Here is a 22782-nt window from a genome sequence, read left to right as displayed (position 1 = left end):
TTTTTTTTAGATTTTTATTTATTTATTTGACAGACAGAGATCACAAGTAGGCAGAGAGGCAGGCAGAGAGAGAGATTGGAGGAAGCAGGCTCCCCACCGAGAGGAGAGCCCGACGAGGGGCTCGATCCCAGGACCCTGGGATCATGACCTGAGCTGAAGGCAGAGGCTTTAATCCACTGAGCCACCCAGGCGCCCCAAAACCAAAACATTTTTAATAAATTATGTGCTACTTCCTTGAATCTCCTTGCTTTTCCATTCTCAGGAGTATCCACTGCGCTAAACTTTGTGCTTATTACTCCCTTGGTTTACAAACACACACACACACACACACACACACACACACACACACACCATGGAAAGATGATAGGCTAGATAAATGACAGATAGAAATATAGATGATAGATAGATAGATGATAGATAAAAGAAAAAAATTAGGAAAGAAAGAAAAAATCTGATTAAAATATATTGTGTAGTCATTTTTGAACTCTAAAAATCTTGCTATATTTTAAGTGGTTTTCTGGGTTTTACTTTTTTTTTTAAGATTTTATTTATTTATTTATTTGAGAGAGAGAGAGAGCGCACGCATGCGTGGGTGAGAGAGAACACGAGCAGGGTGAGGGGCAGAGGGAGAAGAAGACTCCTGACTGAGCAGGGAGCCCAATGCGGGACTAGATCCAGGGACTGCAGGATCCTAACCTGAGCCAAAGGCAGAAGCTTAACCAACTGAGCCACCTCTAGGTTTTACTTTTTTTTTTTTTTTTAAGATTTTATTTATTTATTTGACGGACAGAGATCACAAGCAGGCAGAGAGGCAGGCAGAGAGAGAGGGGGAAGCAGGCTTCCGGCTGAGCAGAGAGCCCGAAGCAGGGCTGGATCCCAGGACCTGGGATCATGACCTGAGCCAAAGGCAGAGGCTTTAACCCACTGAGCCACCCAGACACCCCTAGGCTTTACTTTTTTCTCTGAACATTGTAGTCAAGATTCTTCCTTGTCATTGCATTTAGCTGGAGTTTATTCATTTTCATTCTTCTATATGATTCCATTATTCGAACATATCACAATTTATTCATTCTTTTGCCAGTGCGTATATACGTGTGTGTATGTATGTATTTATCTTTGGGTGTGTTTGTGTATTTATATAAACACCTCTTTCTTTCCCTCTCTATAGAGATACGAGTTGTTTGCTGATCTTTTCTATTGTAGACATGGCTGCTAACACCATCTTTGTACAGATATCCTGTCTCTCACGTACAAGTGTTTATATACTTAAAGACATTCACAGAATGAAAAGAAGTTTTCCTGAGATTGTAATAGCATATTGAGATGGGTATAATTAAAACAGAAGCAGACTGACACCGTGAATCAACTGCAAACCATAAAGCAGGATACCTGAGCATTGTAATTTACATATTTGCTTCCACGGGGCAGTCAGCCCAAATTGCAAATAAGAAGACATTGATGAAAAACATTAAAGTAAAAATTAAAAAAAGACAATGTTGGTATCTCCCAACATTTTCCAGGGATGATATCTGAAAGCTGAATTGCAAATGAGGAGACCTGAATTCTAAGTAACACTAACTCACTGAGTGATTTCTGATCTATCTGAGCATCAGTTTCCTCACCAGCAATATGGCAATAAGACCTGCCTTGCCAGCCTCATGGGCTTTTGTGAGTGTAAATGATACACGGCCCTCATTTATTCAGCTGACCTTCACTGAGGTCCCATGTTGGGTTAGAGTGTTTTGCCACCTGCTTCAGGAAAGCAAAAGACATACGAGAACTATTCATTTCCTCTCTGGAGTTGTCAAAGTACTACAGCAGAGGTAATGCTGAAAATGACAGAATCCTTTTTTTTTTTTTTTTTTGAAGATTTTATCTATTTGTCAGAGAGAGTGCACAAGCAGGAAGAATGGGAGAATGGCAGGCAGAGGGAGAAGCAGACTTTCCGCTGAGCAAGGAGCCCTATGTGTGACTTGACTCCAGGACCTTGGGATCATGACATGAGCCAAAAGCAGACACTTAAGCAACTGAGCCAGCCAGGCACCCTGTAATTTCTCTTTTCTAACCATACCAAAGGCACTCTGTAGATTTTTAAAAATGAGTATTTTCATTGTTAATTTCAGTTATCTGATAAAAGGTCAATATAAAATACTATATATTTCATAATGCATGCCAACTGGTTCTAGAAACTCAGAGCCAGTTATAGACACATACCTTAGCTGTAACTTGGGATCTCATTAAGTGTCAGTTTCCCAAACTGCTTTGAGTTCAGAGTATCCCATCCCCAACTCCACCCCACTTTCCCTACCAGTTTCCTACCAGTTAACCAGTTAGCCAGTTAACTTCTATAGCAATGGGTTGCTGATTCTCCATATCCAAGGACATTGTAGCCTTGTTAATGGATTTTGTTAAAACATAGGGTTACCGCTCATAAACTGTTAGGAAAAAAACAAAACAAAACCTAACCAAAAGGACCTAGAGATGAAGCAGAACCAATTGTAAGCCTATCTTCCTGGTGAACTAGAAAGTGAAATAAGCATGATGACCCCAGTAAGAGGAGGGAGGGAGGTCATTCCTCTTCCCTTTCCCAGGCCAGTGAGCAGTTTGAGTTTAGAAGCTTCTGAAGCCAGAAGGGCTGAAGGGAAGAAGGATACTTGCTCTCTAGATTGGAGATAAGGATCTAGTAAGAATTCAGCTATGCTTTAGTTCACCTCTCCCTACCTAGAATGCAGTCAGATGTACCAGTAGGTTGTCAGAGAGAGTGTCCCTGCACAAGATCAGTCACGGTTTAGAACACAGGATAACTACCAAGTACATAGGGGGCACCTGGGTAACTCAGTTAAGTGCGGCCTTCAGCTCAGGTCATGATCTCAGGGTCCTGGAATCAAACCCCGAATCCCGCTCCCTGCTCAGCAGGGAGTCTGATTCTCCCTCTGCCCCTCCTCCCACTCGTGCTCTCTCTGTCTCTCTCAAATAAATAAAACCTTAAAAAAAACAAACTACTATTTACATTGACATGGATGGAACTGGAAGGTATTATGCTAAGTGAAAAAAATCGATCAGAGAAAGACAATTATCATATGGTTTCACTTATGTAGAATGTAAGTAATAGGGCAGAGGATCATAGGGACAGGGAGTGAAAAATTGAATGGGGAATGGGAAGAAATCAGAGAGGGAGACAAACTGTGAGAGACTCTTGATGCTGGGAAACAAACAGGGTTGCAGAAACGGAGGCGGGTGGGTGGATGGGTAACTGGGTGATGGGCATTGAGAAGGGCACATGATGTGATGAGCACTGGGTGTTACATGCAACTAATGAATCATTGAACATTACATCAAAAACTAATGATATATTATATGTTGGCTTAAATAATTAAAAAAAAGAACATGGGATAACAAATCACCACCCTTGTGGCACCCCCACAGAGACCATGCATGTAGCTCTGTTGTCTCCCCTTTTCTATGGAGCCGGGTGATTTTGCACTAGTCTTTGGTTTTGGTTTTGGTTTTGGTTTTTTTGAGAGAGAAAGGGAGCAAGCAGGTGTAGGGAGAGGCAGAGGCAGACTCCCTGCTGAGCACAGAGCTCGACATGGGGCTTGATCCCAGGACCCTGGGATCATGACCCCAGAGGAAGGCAGACACTTAACTGAGCCACCCAGGCACCCCAGTTTTTCACTACTCTATGTCAAAGGAGTTTCCTCCACTAGTATGAACACTGATAAGAGCTATTAATTACCATAAATACATAGGGACTATGGAGAATATTTGTGCAACCTGGTTATTGGAAAGAGGCACCAGATATGGCAAGGGAAGATCTGGGTTTGAGTCCTGGCTCTGACGGTTGCCAGCTAGGCTGTAGGTCCCAGATGTAGTAGAAGATGCACAGTTTTGGTGAGGGCACAGTTAGCATAGGATATGTTTACTACTCTTCTCCACCATCTCAATAAAACCTCTCTAGAGCCACTGTCAAGTTCTTTTTTTTTTTTTTTTAAGATTTTTAAAAATTTATTTACTTGACAGAGAGAGACACAGAGAGAAAAAACATAAGCAGGAGGAGTGGGAGACAGAGAAGCAGGCTACCCACTGAGCAGAGAGCCGACTCGGGGCCTGGTCCCAGGGCTCTCGGATCTTGACCTGGGCAGGAGCCCAATGTCTGAGCCACCCAGACGCCCCAAGCCATTATCAAATTCTTATTCTCATTCTCATTTTGTCTCAGTTTCGCTCCAAAGATAAGGAAGCAAAGTCAGCTTGAATGGTTAAAAGTCTTCGATTGGAGTCAGATAAAACTGGTTTAAAAAACCTTCACCTCTCTACCACTCACTAACGGTGTGACCTTGAGTAGGGCACTTACATTCCCAGAACCTCTGTTGCTTCCTCAGTGAAGGGGGATAATTATGAAGCAGTACCTAACAGTTGTTGAGCATTTATTAAATGTCAGGACAGTCGAAAGTACATTACATGGATTCCCTCAGATTTTCACAACTCTATGTGTAAGTAAAATCATTATCAGCATTTTACAGAGAGGAAATAGAAAGGTTAAGTAAGCTGCCCCAGTTTACACAGATAGAAGATACGGATCCAGAATCAGAACTCACAGATAGGACACCTGGGTGGCTCAGTCGTTTAAGCATCTGCTTTGGGCTCAGCTCATGATCTCAGGTCCTGGGATTGAGTCCCTCATCAGACTCCCTGCTCAGCGGGGAGCCTGCTTCTCCCCACCTATTGCTCCCCCTGCTTGCGTGTGCTCTCTGCCTCTCTGACAAATAAAATCTTAAAAAAAAAAAAAGAACTCATATTGTAACACCACTTCACAGCATTATTGTGAGGTTAAATAATCTATTATAACATATGGAGAAGTAAATATATGACAAGTTTAGCACAAAGGATGGAAAGGGGTATAAATGAAATTACAGTTGACTTTTGAACAACATAGAAATTGGGCCACCAACACCCCCTGCATAGCTGAATATTTTTGCATAAGTTTTGACTCCCCCCAAACTTAATTACTGTTAAGCCTACTGTTGACAGTAAACCTTACCGATAACATTAAGCAGCTGATTAACACATGTCTTGTATCATGTCCTGTATTCTTATAATAAAGCTAGAGGAAAAAAATGTTATTAAGAAAATCATAGGGAAGAGAAGATACATTTATAGCACTGTACTGAATCGCTTCTCGGCCTTTTGGCTAAGATCAAGTATATAGCACTGTACTGTGTTTATTTAAAAAATCTGTACATAGGGGGACCCGCACAGTTCAAACCTGTGTTTTTAAAGGGTCAACTGTATACTGTGATAAGGTTCTTATATGATACATGAAATGGTAGAATGGTAACTAAAAAATTAGAGAAGTTGGGGCATCTGGATGGCTCAGCTATTAACTGTCTACCTTTGATCAGGTCATGATCCCAGAGTCCTGGGATCAAGTCCCACATCAGAGGAAATCCCTGCTCAGCTTCTCCCTTTCCCATTCCTCCTGCCTGTGTTTCCTCTCTTGCTGGGTCTCTCTCTGTCAAATAAATAAATAAAATGTCTAAAAAATTTTTTTCCTTTAAAAAAAATTACAGAAAAAAATAAATTAAAAAAATTACAGAAATATCATAACATATAATCAGAATATAAAAAGCTAAAAGAGGAAATAAAATGAAATAATAGAAATGCCTGTTTTATCCAAAAGAAAGCAAGAAAAAAAGGAACAAGGAACAAAAAATAAATAGGACAAATGGAAAACAAATAGGACAATAGCAGACTTAAATTTCTTTTTTTTTTTTTTTTAAGATTTATTTTTTTATTTTAGAGAAACAGTGAGCAAGCAGGGGGAGGGCCACACAGAGAAGGGGAAAGAAAGAGAGAAGCAGACTCCGGGCTGAGCAGGGAGCCTGACACCTGGCTGGATATTATGACCCAGAAATTACAACCCTCAGATCCCAACCTGAGCTGAAATCAAGAGTTGGATGTTTAACCCACTGAACCCCCCGGGCACCCCAAAAGACATATTTTAAATACAAACACACAGACAGATTAGACATGTCAGAAGTAAAAAGGATAAGAGAGCTACTGTGGTTAATATCAAAGTAGACTCCAAGGATTACCAGAAAGGATTACTAAAAAGAAATACAGAAATTTTATGATAGAAGATGCAATTTATCAAGAACACATAACATTTCCAAATGAGTATGCATCTAATAATAGAGCTTCAAAATACATGAAGCAAGAATGAACAGAACTAAAGGCAGAAATAGACAAATCCACAATTATGGTTGGACATTACTCCTTGTAATCTCTGTAATCTTCTGTAATCTTTATAACTGATAAAATATACAGGCCAAAAAGAGTCACTAAGAATATGGAAAATTTGAACAATATTATCAGTGAACTAGATCTAACATTTATCAGGCACTATGTATAATAATTGTAAAATACACATTCTTCCAAATACAAACGGAACATTCATTAATATAAGCCCTATGTTGGGTCATTAAATAAGTCTCGAAAATTTTCAAAGAATCATCTAGTGTAACTAATTATTAAAATGAGAGTGAGGACTAGTTGTATTATAATTTGTGATTCTATGAATTCTCCTACTCTGATATGGGAAATTTTCTAGCACTTTTTCCAAATCTAGCAATATTATTTGCTTGCTAGGTTTTCAGAGATCTTACTAAGCTTTTCTTTTTTTTTTTTTTAAATTTTATTTATTTATTTGACTCACAGAGAGAGGGAGGGCACAAGCAGGAGGAGCAGCAGGCAGAGGGAGAGGGAGAAGCAGGCCTGCCCCTGAGGACCCCAAGATCATGACCTGAGCGGAAGGCATATGCTTAACTGACTGAGCCACTCAGGTGCCCGAGATCTTACTAAATTTAAGACTCAGTTCTTTAATCCTCTAAACAATGGAAGATATTTCTTTATTATTTTTTATTATTTTTTTATTATTTTTAAACTTGCAGTATAGTTAACATGTAGTGTTATACTGGTTTCAGGTGTACAGTACAGTGATTCTGCAATGATATACACTACTCCGTGTTCTTCATGATACGTGTACTCTTAATCCCCTTCACCTATTTCACCCCCGTCCCCCTCCACCTTACCTCTCCTCTGGTAACCATCCGTTTGTTCTCTATAGTTAAGATTCTGTTTTTTGGTTTGTCTCTTTTTTTTTTCTTTGTTCATTTGTTTTGATTTTTAAATTCCACAGATCAGTGAAATCATATCATATCTATCTTTCTCTGATTATTTCACTTAGTTATACCTTTCAGATCCATTCATGTTGTTTTAAACAGCAAGATTTTTCTTTTTATGGCTGAGTAATATTCCATAGTATATATGCACCACTTGTTTGTTTGTTTGTTTGTTTGTTTCTTTTTTAGAATGAGAGAGTGCATATGTGAGCTGTGGGGGAGATGGTGGTTGGGCGGAGGGAGACGAAGAGAGATATTCTTAAGCAGGCTCCATACTGAGCATGGAGCCCAACAGAGGATTTGGTCTCATGACCCTGAGATCATAACCTGAACCAAAATCAAGAGTCAGACGCTTAACTAAGGCATCTATCTCTCACCAAATCTTCTTTATCCATTCACCCCTCTGTTGATGGACATTTGGGCTGCTTCCATAATTTGGCTATTGTAAATAATGCTGTAGTAAATGTAGGAATGCATATATCTTTTTGAATTAGTGTTTTTGTATTCTTTGGGTAAATACCCAGTAGTGGATACTGAATCATATGGTAGTACTATTTTTGATTTTTTTGAGGGACCTAACTAAAAAATGGAGCTATTCGAGTAGGAAGAATGGTAAGAGCTTGAATTTAGTCTCCCTTTTCCTGTGTTCTGAAGCTCTCTAGGGGCACCTGGAACTCTTGATTTCAGCTCAAATCATGATCTCGGGGTCCTGAAATTAAGCCCCACATTGGGCTCTGTGCTAAGCATGGAGTCTGCTTGAGATTTTCCCTCTCTCTCTCCCTCTGTCCCTCTCCACCCCACTTGTGAGGGCTCTCTCTCTCTCTCTCTCTCAAAAAAAAAAAAAAAACAAACACACACACACACACATACACACACATACATATATGTATGTATATATACGAAACTCTCTATTCTCAGAAAATGCAGTCTCCCACCTGAAGCTGAGTACCATATGATTTAGAATCCAGAACATCTGTTGCTTAAGATTCTCTAGAATAATCTGTTACCACTGAGGACAATGAACTTCTGCAAAAGAGACTTCATCAGGAATCCTCTCTTTAGGGCCCCTGTTACTCAGCTCAGTTCTGGTGTTGAGGGAATCATTGATATCCACCTCAATAAAAATGTTCTGTTATGTGTTTGTCTATTGGGTATAAATGGCTTAAAAAGCAGTACTTAGGGACACCTGAGTGGCTCAACCAACTGAGGTTGAGCGTCTGCCTTCGGCTCAGGTCAGGATCCCAGGATCCTGGGATGGAGCCCCACCCACATCCGGCTCCTTGCCCCATGGGGAGCCTGCATCTCTCTCTGCCTGGTGCTCCCCCTGGTTGTGCTCTCTCTCTCCCTCCAACAGATGGATAAATAAAATCTTTTTTTTTTTTTTTTTTAAAGGGAGGGTGGAGGGGAATGCCTGGGTGGCTCATTTGGTTAAGCTACTGCCTTCAGCTCGGGTCATGATCCCAGGGTCCTGGGTTTGTGTCCCACGTCTGGTTCCCTACTCGGAAGTGAGCCTGTTTCTCTCTGCTTGTTCTGCCTGCTCTGCCTGCCACACTCCCCCTGCTTGTGCTCGCGCTCTCTCTCTCTCTCTCTCTCTCTCTCTCTGACAAAGAAGGTGGTTTTGAAAATCCAGTATTGCAGAAGTTCCTAAACTGGACTCTGTTGGCCCTACTTGGAAGGTTGCCTGATAATGTGTGCTGATCGCATTTTCCTGGGAACAGAACTTGCTGCTTTTAGTAGATTCTTCAGGAATAGAAGACTTGATCTCCAAAATGCTAAAAAGACCTGCATCATCTTTTCAAGTTGTTGCAAGTGTTTTTACATATTAGCCCTACAAAGGACACAAAACTATGTTTCTGTTTTCCTCTCTGTAGTATTGGGTTGTGTCCAAAAAAAAAAAAAAAATCAGTGTGTTCATTGCTTTGGCTAAAGAAGTTCTTAAAGATTTTTTTTTTAAAGATTTATCTTATTTATTTATTTTAGGCAGAGGAAGAATGTCAAGCAGACTCCACACTGAGTGCACGGGGCTCAATCTCCTCATCCTGAGATCATGACCTGAGCCGAAACCAAGAGCTTAACAGACTGAATTACCTAGGTGTCCCAGATTTTTTTTTTTTTTTTAAGTACAATCTACCCCACAATGTGGGGCTTGAACTCAACCCCAAGATCAAGAGTCATATACTCTACAAACAGCCTGGCTGAGGAGGTTCTAAACAGCAAGCTTGACTGCCACTCAATTCTTTTTCAGGGTCCCTTTAACAATATCTTGCAGAATAAACTCTGGAGACACCAGTTGGGAGAATACTGGCTTAGAAAGTTCTCTTATTTTTCCATTCATTTCAAATTTGTACCGAGCCTGCACTCCTGTAAGTATCTGCTGGGTGCTACAGAGACAGCCATGTGGGCTGAGAACCCTGGTCAGATGGAACCTAACCTGCAGACACAGGGCTCCAGCATGGTGGTTGAGAGTGTGTTCATGAAATTACCCAAATCTAGACCTGGCCTAGCCTGTCTCCCACATCTAGACCCGCATTTAGATCCAGCCCACCCACTCTCTCACTTGCAATTAGACTTTAAGAAAAACCATGAAGATTTTTTGAGCCTCGGTTTAGATTTCTAATCTGTAAAATGGGGCAAAGCAGGTAACTAACTACTATCACATGCAATTTTTAGAGTCTTCTGAAATATTTTTTTGGTTCTTTTGGCTTAATGTATGGGTTGTTCTGGACCCTCGCTCCTACTTTCTTAACTTTGCCTCTCAGCCCCCTGGGTTCATTTTGCTTGCGCCCCTGTGGCTTTCCTCCTATGCTTTGACTAAACCACACTCATTTTTTTTTTTTTAAGATTTTCTTTATTTATTTGAGAGATAGAGAGAGGGAGGGAGAGTGAGAGAGCATGAGAAGGGAGGTCAGAGGGAGAAACAGACTTCCCAGGCTCCATTAGGAGCCTGATGTGGGACTCGATCCCAGGACTCCAGGATCATGACCTGAGCTGAAGGCAGTCGCTTAACCAAGTGAGCCACCAGGGGACCCTAAACCACACTCATTTCTATCTAAAGTTCTTTACACCTGTTGCTTCCCCTGCCAGGAGCTACTTCCCTGGATCTTTGCATCCCGGCATTTCTTTTGCTCACTCTTTCTTTTTGTTAGATTTCAGCTCACACACACATTCCCTACTCAGCATTTTCGTGACCATTCATCATGACTACATACTCTCTCCCTATCACCTTCTCTTATCATTTTCTTAGTACTCATTATCTAACACTTGCATAGTTTGCCTTTAAAAAAAAAAATTCTCTTCAATAGAACTTGTTCAGGGTTATAGTCCCTGGATACTACATAGTGTCCAGCAGAGAAAAAAGCTCAGAAATACATACTTGTTTAATAAATGAATAGGATAGAACAAAGCGGAGGGCGTAGACATGGAAATGGTACAGATTAAAACCTCATCAACATCAGTGATTACAGTATTATACAGTCTTTACTATAACATCTACATTTCAGAAGAGGAGAGGTGTGTTTACATTTGCATAACAAATTGGGTCCAAAAAGTAGACGGTCCAGAACAATAGTCCCGTATCAAAGGTGAGCTCAGATTCCAGCAATGCAAAACAGAAAAGTCTCTCTCCCCACCCACAAGGTTTACAAAAAATTCTTAGGTGGTTTTCCCCCTGGCGAAATGTGATATCTATTAAAATGGTAGAAGGTTGCAGTTAGGTAAGGTTGGTTCAGACACGTGTTTCAGAAAGGAAGTTACTTCTGCTTGGTACTTGTGGATACTAGATCAGACCCTGATAGACAGGTAAAATGGAATGGGTAACTGGGCAGGTGATGGCCTGGGAAGGAAGAATTATAGATGGAGGGAGCACCCCACAATTTTCATCAAAGCCACCAAAATTCATTTCCAATAGATCTTTTAGGTAAATAAGAGAATTGGACTTCTCTGCACATTCGCAGCTTCAAGTGTATCCCAGATCACCACGCATGAGCCATTCCTGACTGTTGGGGAGCCTCTACTGGATTTAGGTATGAAAGGAAGATCATAGCAATGGACTCCACTTCCTGCTCCTAAAATGAATTGTGGTAAATGAGGTTAAGGTTAGGATGAGGAGCCTGGAGTGCTAGGACAAGAGCCGGAGCGTTTATGATCTCTTAAGTAAGGCGATGGGTAGGAGTGAAGTGGTTTGAAAGGGAAGAGGCCAATTTGGGAAGGCCAGAGTGAAGGTTGTTTATAGTCCAGGCAAGAAAGGCAATACAGGATCTAGAATTGGGGGAAAAACAGGAACGAAAAGGGATGAACAAGAGTTGTCAGGTCAGAGGTTTCCAGTGTGTTTGTGGGGTCCAGAGGTGCTGCAGTTTATGCTGGGCGGGATTCATGGGGTTTGTTTGGATGCTTTTGGCCCGTGGGATATGAACTTCTACGTGTTTCTTCAAAATAATAGCCCCTGGAGTCTGTTGGCCGTATCATGAAATAGAAATCGTGAGTACACTGTATCTTTTAAAAAAAATCCCCTTTTGTAGCACTTCCTTAAAAACAGCTATTTAATGCAACTCTGCCAGTGAGTTCTTGACAGTTCTGTCTTAACGATTCTGATATTAATGAAACATCTATTTTGTAAAGAGCTGAAGTGTCTTCCTGGTAAGTGTTTAGCTTCTGATTCTCAAAATACCTTGTGATAATTTTCTCCTTTGGCCTAAAGAATGTTTCTTGTATCAACTTTCAGATACAAGAAAGATGAAGCAATTGAAGTAATCGATGGCGTTTGCGAGGTTTTTTTTTCCCTTTGGGTTTGCTACTTTTAAGAGTTGGGATAGTTGTCTTTTGTGGTGTATTTTAGTCAAAGTCATTTAAGTATTTGATTCAAACTACACCATTCATGTATTTGCTTTAGTGCATATGAGTTGAGGGATAATTAATTGAAAGTTCATTGACTTGCCTTTTTAAAAAAACACATATACTGATAATATTTATTAGGGATCATAGCCCAGGCAGTGATTTATGGGTTTTCTTTATTTTTTTTAAGTTTTTGCTAAATTGTTCAACATCTCTCACATTGGAAAGCTGTCTTCCAGCTTTTTTGAGATATAATTGACACAAAAGATTGTGTAAGTTTAAGGTGGAAAATGTGATAATCCTGACATGCGAATATATTATGAAATAATAACCACAATAAGGTTAGTTAACACTCCTGTTACCTCACATAGTTAACTTTCATTTTAGGGATTTTTTTTTTCCTCACATTTTCTTTTAACTGACATGGTATAGTGATTTCGAAGAGCTGAATAGAATTTCAGTGTCTGATGTATTATGTTGATGTAATTATTATATTGATATGTATAATAGTGTGTTGGATTATATCATCACTTTGTATTCTGCAGTGTTAACAAGCTCACTGCATTCGTGGGGTAAATGATAACGTGTAAACAGTTGCTTGTGCTAAATAAAAAGATAAGCAATGGTGCCCCCCCCACATGCTCTTTCTTGTTATGTAGATTTATTTGTTTGTTTTTAGTCTGCAGAACATTAATCTTTTTTAAAAAACCATTTAATGTTGTTGTTGTTATTAATCACTGTTTATTTAGAACAAAATCTAACAGGGATTAGAAAGTAGACCCGGGTTCCTATCCTAGGATTTTTTCCTAGTGAGTGGATGGGTTTTACAGGGTAAATTTTATTTGTAATGTAGATTCACATTTCAAGAGAAAGCCTTTCTTCACCAGATTCTCAGTAGGCTGACACCAGAAAGATTGGGGGGAAAAAACTCACAACATTATAAATGGAGAGCTATGCTAAGGTAAAAAGTTTTCTGATTTTCAGAATTTTTTTTGTTTTTAAGATTTTATTTTTAAGTCATCTTTACACCCAGTGTGAGGCTCAAACTCAAAACCCCGAGATCAAGAGTCACATGCCCTTCTGACCCAGCCAGTCAGGCGCCCCTTAAATACTTTAATTCTTAAAAGGATTTTGAGGGGTGCCTGGGTGGCCCAGTGGGTTAAAGCCGCTGCCTTCGGCTCGGGTCATAATCCCAGAGTCCTGGGATTGAGCCCCGCGTCGGGCTCTCTGCTCGGCGGGGAGCCTGCTTCCTCCTCTCTCTCTGCCTGCCTCTGCCTACTTGTGATCTGTCAAATAAATAAATAAAATCTTAAAAAAAAAAAAGGATTTTGAAATACTTAAATATCCTCTTCAGTTATTTTTAATACTCTCTTACAAGTTAAGCAATTTAGGTAATTAACCCTGTTTATCTACTTTAACATTTAAAAAGTTTTGTAATAATAAAAAGGCAAAAAAAATGTTTGTAGGAAATATGTAAGAAGAAAAATGTGTACTCATTAAAGAGACTTTGGATGGTACTTTTGGTTTTTACAGGGTATCTTCAGAAAGTATTTTGAGTAAGATCTTTTAATTCAGAGGCAAATTAAATACACTATTAATTTTTTTATTAATCTTTTTCAGAATTGTCAATATATTAATGAAGCATGGTAAGTTGGCATTTTCCAATCTTCCTTGGATGATTTGGAGGATGAGCATCCTCTTTGAAGGATCAGTATCCTCCATTTTGAAAGTAATCTGTGGTTCAGATTATAAGGGTATGAAATGGTTTGCAAAACAGTTTAATTTGGGGGCACCTGTGTGGTTCAGTCGGTTAAGGGTCCAACTCTTGGTTGCAGGTTGGGTCACGTTCTGGTGGTGGGATCAAGCCCTGCATCGGGCTCCATGCTCAGTATGGAGTCTGCCTCAAGATTCTTCCTCCCTCTCTCTTTGCCCCTCCCTGCCCGCGTACACTCTTTGTCTCGAATACATTGAATTTTTTTTTAAAAAGTTCAATTTTATGTCTCGGGGACATGCTTTTGAAATTAAGAGCTTTTCCATTTTAAGCCCTGATTCAGATTGTTCCATTAAAGATATTTCCTCGATCCCTTTTTCCACATCCATCTCCTGCAATGCAACTCCTACTAAACTTTTAAGAGAATGTTAAATACTATACCATAGAACGAATACTGTTCTCTAAATACTATATGCTATAGAGCAGTAGATTTCAACCAGGGTTGAGAGAGTGCTGCTGGCATCCAGTGAGTGGGTGGAGACCAGGGATGCTGCTAGATTTTCTGCCGGGCACAGGACAGCCCCCTGCAGCAGTAATGACTTAGCCAACCTCACGTATCAATAGTGTCGTGGGTGAGAAACCACCCCTTATATCAGAAAGATTAAGTTCAATTGATAATTTCATAACTTGAGGATTCTGCCTTTCTAGCAGTCCTGCATTGAACAAGACAAGCTGGGACAAGCCTTTGAAGATGCTTTCGAGGTACTGAGGCAGCATTCAACGGGAGATCTTCAGTACTCCCCAGGTAAAGTGTCCACCGGCTTCGGTACATCAAATGCCTTCTCCGTCACGCAGACACACGAATAATTGTTAACAGAAAAGAGCATTTTTATCTAGTGGGTCTAAGGTTTATTCTAACAGAGGCGAAAAGCTTGCCAGGGTTAAACCCTAGCTTATGTAAATTTAAAGTGTCATATATGAAAATGCAAAGAATGTAGAGAATGACATTCCATATAGGAAAACTAGCACATAAAATACTAGCACATAAAAAAAATACTAGCACGATTAAGTATATCTGGTTGATATTTATCTGACAATTTTAACTGTTCGGAGTGGGCTTTTTGGTTATTCTAATTTATCTTACAGACCTTCCATACAGGAGATACTCTACTCAGGAGAATATTCTCTTCTTTGAGAGTAAATATTCTTATTGTTCCTTACCCATTGCCCTGTAGACTATGGAAAGATAGTGTAGGTGAAATATAGGTATCTTGCCTCTTGAGTTAACACACGGTATCGTGGTAAGTTCCAAGATAAAAGAAATTATGGGGTCTCTGCTTGCAAGGAACATGTGTTCCAGTAAGGGAAATGGGATATGAAAAAGAAGACTGTGATACCAGCATAATGCAGTAAACATAGGGAAATGCAAAGTTGTAGAGAGCACATGATGAAGCAACCACATATATAAGCATATATGCATATATAAACATACATACATTGGGCACATACACCCAGTTACAAACTTTGACTTTTGGAGTTTCTTTCTCTGTTTTTAAATTAGATTACAAAAATTACCTGGCTTTCATCAACCACTGCTCTCAAGTCAGAGGAAATTCCACCTGCTATGGTATGCTGCCTACAGAGGAACCTGTCTATAATTGGAGAACAGTAATAGTGAGTACATGTACCAGTAGATCATCTCCCAGTAACAGGCAAATTCCCTCTTCACACCTGCTTTCCACTTGGTGTATGCTCGCTGAAAGCCAGCTTAGAGGCAGCTGGGCAGAGAAAACTCACGGACATCAGTGGTGTACATTGGACATCATGGGTGGTCCTTGGCAATGCTGTCAAGAAGGAAACTGCCCTCTGTCATTGCTCTTAACCCAGCATCAGAGGGTTTGAATGACTTCTACAAGGATGTGTTTTTAGGGTTCTCACATTACTGCTTCTTGTCCATTTGGAAAATAGCAAAATAATATGGTTCCCCTAAAAGCCATAGGGCAACGCCCAAACTTCCCCTGTATTGGCTTTACCTATAATCTTGTATTAACCTGCTCTGTTTCCCTTTCTAAACTCAGAGCTAGCTACATGTCTTGGACCAGCTCAGGGATATTGTTATAACCCCCTGTAAACAAAGTGTTCCCACCATCTATCTCTCCATTCATGTGTTCTTTTGTATCACTTTCTTTTTTTTTTTTTTTTGGTATTACTTTCTTTTTTAAAAAAATTATTTATTTGACAGACAGACTACAAGTAGGCAGAGAGGCAGGCAGACAGAGGTGGGGGAAGCAAGCTCCCTGCTGAGCAGAATGCCCCATGCGACCCTGGGATCATGACCTGAGCCGAAGGCAGAGGCTTTAACCCACTGAGCCACCCAGGCACCCCTCTTTTTTTTTTTTTAAAGATTTATTTCTTTATTTGAGAGAGAGAGAGAGAGTGGAGCAAGGGGTAGAGGGAAAGGAGAAAGAAACTCAAGGAGACTCTGTGCTGAGCACAGAGCCTGATACAAGGCTCAGTCCCATGATCCTGAAAATAGGACCTGAGCCAAAACCAAGAGTTGGACACTTAATGGACTGTACCACCCAGGTGTCCCATATTGTTTTCTTAATGCCAGCTATCTTAATGTGGTGCAGTATAAATATGAAATGTTTCTTTTCTTTTCCTTTTTTTTTTTTTTTTTTCAGTCACTACCTTCAACCATGCTATGTCAGATGTCCTCTTCCTGACCCTCTAAATTGTTCTGTTAGGGCCTTTCCACACGACATTTCTTTGAACAGGGAATTTAGGTTCCAGCGTAACCTCTTCTCCCTCCCCTTGGGGTTACCAGGTAAAATACAGCATGCCAATATTTTTACTTGCTGAATCCGGCAATCCTGCTCTCTCTTCAACTTCCAATCCCTAGTACATATCACAGCCTCCTGTGGTTGGAGACTCCCTGCCTGCTGGGAAGCCTCTTACATGGGCTATGTTAGGGTGGTTCAAGTCATCTTCATCAGATTACCCCATGAAGACCTACGTTTGCTTTCCGAATGTAATGGTAACAGTTCAGGCTGCTTCCTCCTGTCCCCTCTCCTGGCCCTGCCCTTCCTTGGCTGCCATCTTTCTCCCTTTGTTTCCACATGCCCAGATGGGCATCCAACAATCCATCTTCCCCTTTGTGCTGGCACTTCAGTTTTGTAGTAATAATTCTTCAAAATTTTCCTTTCTCACTGGTATATTTAGGGAGAAGGGAGGAAGCAAGCCCCTCCTCTTTCTCATAGGAAGGGGATGAAAGTCTTCACAGAGCCAAAGAGTAGCTTCCGCCCCTTGGTCCTCTCTTCATGTGGGTTTGAGGCTGGTTTGCTCGGGGAGGGATACTTGGCTGCAGTTGAGGATTATGCTTTTTAGAATTTGGGAGATGCTCAGCACACTTTTTGTCCTCAGCTTTTGACTTTAGCCATCAGCTGGGGCCACATGGAAAGTCCCACTAACATCCTGCTGCATTATTTATATAGAACAGTGCTGCGGACCTCTATTTTGAAGGAAATACTCACCAGTCTCTGCCAAACATCCCTGAAAATCAGCTGGTACAACCTGCTGTTCTCCATCAAAAGGGAGGAAAAGGTATGTGGATCCATCAGTCATTTTATAGGTAAAAGAACCAAGTCATCTTCAGAGCAGCTTTAAAGGGATTTCATACCTGAGTTTAGAACTGCATTTGCAGAATTCCCTAGTGCTGTGATTAAGAATAATTTACCCCTGACAGACTGAGCCACTCCAAGCCATTCATCTTGGGTGAGCCTTCCCATTGCTTCACAGAAATGCGAAGCTGTAGAGTGTCACTTCACTCAAGTAAATCTGTATTCATGAATAATGTGTCTATATTTGGGGTGTAGAAAGGGGAACTTTGCCATAAGTTGTTTTAGCAATCTTAACCCTAATTGTGAAGGGCTTGGTATGGAAGTTATTTTCTCCATTAAGTTTCCTGCAAATGAAGTTTCATAATAACTCAGTATTTCATAAATTTGAAATCCTGATTTCATAAATTTAAGCTGATGGTGATCTCACCTAACAGATGGGTAAAGTGATAAAGCAGGATAGTAGCCTCTGATGGCAACATTGTGGGCCACATATGTGCATATGTGCTATTGGACTGAGTACAAATTGGTACAAAGTTTTGTAAGGCAGTTTGGCAATAACTACCAAAACTTAAATGTTAATATCTTTTGACTCTTAGGGACTACATAACTGAGTGAGTGTGAACTCTGGGTTAATTGTGTAAGCCTGGAAAAATCACTTAACCTTTTGTACCACAGTGTCCTCATTCAAAGAACAAATAATGATAATTGTATAAAGATTGTAAGATTGCTGTAAAAATTAAATGAGAAAGTCCGTGTAAAGCGTTACACTCATAGCCTGGCTCTGGATTATTTCTCAATATACCGTAGGGTGTGTGTGTGTACACGATAAACATTAGGATGTTCCTTGTGATGTTTGTTGAAGGAAAAGAATGGAACATACTTACTGCATCTGTGTATAAGGTACAGAGATGTGTAAGATGCATCATAATTTTACAATGAAATTGTTTTAATGATTCTTTATCACAGTTTCTAAATTATTTTCAGTGAATTTTTTTTGAAAAACTGCTTTTGTTCTATATATGCATCCCAGAATACTGTATCCTAGAACAAAATTTTAAATACCAGCAATAATCTAGCAAGGAATAATGCGGAAAATCACACACAAAATAAATCTGTATCACTGGATATTGGTATCGAATATTGAACTAGGCACTAGTAGTAATTTAATACAAGGAGAATATTACTTCTACCTCTGTCCAGGTGTTTAGTTTGTCACTATTATTATTTTTTAACGAAAAACCTGTATCTTTTCATTGATGTTTTATGGTGTAAAGCTTTGGTAGTATGGGACATACCAGCCATAATTTTTGGTTTTTGAAGTTCTTCTTCCACCTGAAATTTTGAAATTATTTTGGGGAGTCATTACCCAGAGAAAAATAGTACATGCGTAAAACAGAACACAGAGCTGTTAAAAGGCATGAAGGCATATCTTATGTGTTGATAAAGAATTCTAAAGTACATTTTTTGGTTTTAATCCTTTTTAATTCCATGATTTAAAAGTAATAATGCATATTATTAAAAGTTCAAGGATTCAGAAATTCACAAAGAATAAGTGGAAATGTTCTTCTTTCTTCCTATGATACGTCCCAGAAGTAACCGTTGTTAACTTCAACAGCTGCGTATTTTACCCATCTATAGCTAATTTCTGTATTGTTCTCTGACTTAATTAAAGATCTATTACTTACTGAAAAAAGCAAAATAATATGATACCACTGGTATTTTTAAAGAATATGCATATGTTTATGTGCAAATTTTTTTTAATTTTAAAAATATGTAGTAGAATAGCCTGGAATTTTACTTTCACTTTGTGCTTCTGTTTGAATCTTTTACTCTGAGCACATCATACTTTTTAAAATAAGTTTAAATACTTTTTTCAAAACTGAAAACATTTTAAAAGGTGAGGATCCATTATTGATTTGATCACTGAATAAGAGACAAAGTTTATTTAGGGCTGTGACTTTAATTCATGATGTGTTTTTTTGGTAAGTCCCTTTCATTTCTTAATTTGTAATTTCAAGATAATATAATGCAAAAAGATAATCTTCTTAAAAACCTTTGAGGTTTTAGGATGAATGATGATTGATGCAAGAGTATTACTCCCCAGAGACTGTTCAAAGCAGTTTGGGAATCCACTATTCACTCTCTCTAGGGGAAAAGGGAATTCGGCTGTGGATATGTTAGGCTATTGGCAGATCTGGTGAGGCATCGTATTTACAGACCAATTGAGAAGTCACAAAATGGGCTGTCCCCCTTTGTTCCCTGTTAGGCCAAAGACATCCAGTCAACTGAACAAAAATCACAGTAAATCCTCCTAAAGTTTTCTGTCTAGACATTATGAAATATAAAGGACTGTATTTCTAAAGAGAGAAAAACTCTGGTAGTGCCATTTTATTTCACAGCAATGAAAAATATCACAGTGCCCATTGTTAACTGCTCATAAATGATACCAAAATGTCATGAAGATGGCAATGAAGGTGGCATTTTCCACTCCATTTTTTTCTGTTCTTTTTCATTTCACGTAACTAGGTAGACCCACAGTTTTTGTCTTTTGTTTTTTTTAAATCTAAGTCTTTGATACTAATTTCACTAACACTACTTTATATTTGAATACTCTTTTGCATTTTTAAAAAATACATTCACATTCCTACCTCATTTGACTTAGCTCATTTGAATAAAGCCCTTTCAAATGATTTGCTTTGTGAAAAATGGCTTTTGGGGCTTCACTTTATTTAAAACCACTAAACTTTGCAGTTCATTTTCTCAGTTTTGTTGCTCTAAAATACGACATGGAACGGGTAGTCAAGATTTAATTGAGAAGAAAGATGACCTGACAGAGGGCAGACTCGGATAAAGAGGCATCAGGCTTCCCTTTTCCAGTAAAGGACAGTACAACATTTTTTATTTTTTATTTTTTATTTATTTATTTTTTTAAAAGATTTTATTTATTTATTTGATAGAGATTACAAGTAGGCAGACAGGCAGGCAGAGAGAGAGGAGGAAGCAGGCTTCCCGCTGAGCAGAGAGCCCGATGCGGGGCTCGATCCCAGGACCCTGAGATCCGAAGACAGAGGCCTAACCCACTGAGCCACCCAGGTGCCCCAGTACAACATTTTTTAAACATCCCCAGCAAAGTATGGTCCACCTGAAACTTCAGTTGTCTGATTTTCAAGTCCCAATGCAGCTTTGAATTTTGTAGTCACTCAACAGACCCTTCCTGAGGATGTTCTTTGTGTGTAGCCACGGTGGGGTATGACATTATTTTTCTCCATTTTAGGCAGGAAGAAGCTCCGACTGTTTGAATACCTTCATGAATCCCTGTGTAATCCTGAGATGGCATCTTGTATTCAGTGGGTAGATAAAACCAAAGGCATCTTCCAGTTTGTGTCAAAAAACAAAGAAAAACTTGCCCAACTTTGGGGGAAAAGAAAAGGCAACCGGAAGACCATGACTTACCAGAAAATGGCCAGAGCACTGAGGAATTACGGAAGAACTGGGGAAGTCACCAAAATCCGGAGAAAGCTAACTTACCAGTTCAGTGAGGCCATTCTCCAAAGACTCTCTCCATCTTATTTCTTAGAAAAAGAGTTCTTTTACTCACCGTATGTTCAACCTGAGCAAGGCTTTCTCAGCTTCAGTAACTGGAATGCAAATTATAATTGTCCATACGTTGATTATCATGAGCTAAGTCACCCTGATTGCTAAATATTCTATATTTCATGATTTCCTGACATCAAAAATCTGTACCAGTTTCAGGATTTTTCTCTTAAATGCTGGAGAGGGAAAAACAGTTAACGTCATTGTTTCTAATCTTTTACTAAGTGGATTATAATCTACACAGACTTGGTGAAAAAAATCTGCCGGTGAACAACTTCCAAATGATCCAGCCCCATTTGAATATATAAACTAAATGTCCTCGCTCTTACTATTTATGCAGTACTTCTAGGTAAACAATGCTATTAGAGATGATTTGATCTATATAGATTTAAATGTTTTCCTGTCATATACTCAGGCAAAAAAAAAAATCAGTCTAATGTATTATGTGATAGCTTTAGCGACAGCAAAATAATTGCACGATAGTCTCATGCTAAAATACATTCATGACTTTAAAAACTTTATTTTCTCTGCACTTCAGACTTCATGGTCTGCAACCCTGTGGCGCTAAAAAAATGATCTAAGGAAAATGCCACCTACCTTAATGATAGAACTCCAAAGCTTATACTTCCCGCACATCATTTCCTGGCATCTCTCCCCTGGGGTAGATCCAGAAGCTAACATTTCTTGCTGTCCTGCCACTCAGCCACAAGAAGGTGCTCTTGCCTCGTTATCTCCGGCCTAACTTCGGAAAACTCAACTTCCTCCTCCCTTAAACTAGCCCAGCTAAGATCAGGCTGGGAATGTTGGAGAAAAAGGTAAAGGATAGAGACTAGCAGATAAATCCAGGGAGGAAACGGGACTTGAAAGCTATGGTTTATTCTCAGCATTCCATTAGGAATGAAGAAAGAAACCCTGTTTCTTACTTCCTGTTTGGCAGATTGATTTGTATCCCATCCGTATTACCATGATGCAGGAGAACTTCCTAGACTATATGGGCCATCTTCAGTGCAGGCCAAGAGCTTCCTGGAGTCTACCCAATTTAATTTGTTACCATTGCCCGTTTTCTTTATGTCTTCCAGGGATTCTTTAAAAATGGCAGACTAAATGAAGGTAATGATATTGGCTATCTGCACATGTAGTCTGGCCTTCTGGAATAAACTGAATGTTTGCATCCTCCCCAAAATATGTTGAAACCTAATCCCTAGTGTGATGATATTTGGAGGCAGGCTCTTTGGAAGGAAGAGCTCTCACAAATGGGCTTAGTGCCTTGTAGAAGAGGCCCAGAGAGCTTCCTCACCCCTTCTGCCTTGCGAGGACACAAGACGGCCTCCTATGAACCAGGAAGCAGGCTCTTACAGACACTGAATGTGCTGGCGCCCTGATCTTGGACTTCCAGCTTCTTGAACTGTAAGAAATTTCTGGTTATAAGACACCCAGTTTACGGTATTCTGTTACAGCAGCCCAGAGGAACTGAGACCGTTCCAATCGTGCTAACCTTAAAAAGTAGGACCCAGCATTTATGTTCATTCTCTGCAAAGAAATATGCTCTGTAAATACAAATTTTACCAGACGTTGCAAAGAGGAAATGAGGTTTCACCACACAGCTCATTTGGGAAATAAATAGAATTGTATTAACATTGTATTTCTCTCCAAAGTCCCACCTACACCCAATGCCAGCTTGAAGGGTTCATCTTGACAATTCTCTGAAAAACCTCCAGTCAGCCCTGATTCCATTTATTTTCTTCTGCAGAGTAGATTTCTCTTTGGCAGAAATCTGGGCTCTGCCTTTTACAAAAGTGGGCTGACCAAAAGCCATTTTCTCAAGCAGGTTGGTCCTTAATGACATGTT

At 39.7% G+C, this 22782-nt stretch overlaps 1 protein-coding gene across 1 annotated transcript; it reads left to right on the top strand.

The window, feature by feature from the left end:
• Positions 1-10596: 10596 nt before the first annotated feature.
• On the top strand, positions 10597-21041 carry SPIC (Spi-C transcription factor; the record flags this gene model as incomplete). The annotated part of the gene is made up of 6 exons (XM_080810199.1): positions 10597-10688; positions 11899-11944; positions 14428-14524; positions 15281-15393; positions 17214-17326; positions 20618-21041. The coding sequence occupies 6 exons, from the start codon at positions 10597-10599 to the stop codon at positions 21039-21041; spliced, it is 885 nt and encodes a 294-aa protein (XP_080666325.1).
• Between the last annotated feature and the right edge of the window lie 1741 nt (positions 21042-22782).

The sequence above is a fragment of the Martes martes genome (genome assembly GCF_963455335.1).
Source record: "Martes martes genome assembly, chromosome: 8".
NCBI lineage: Eukaryota > Metazoa > Chordata > Mammalia > Carnivora > Mustelidae > Martes > Martes martes.
The sequence above is the reverse complement of the archived record's forward strand: the minus strand, read 5'-3'. Positions and strand labels throughout refer to the sequence as shown.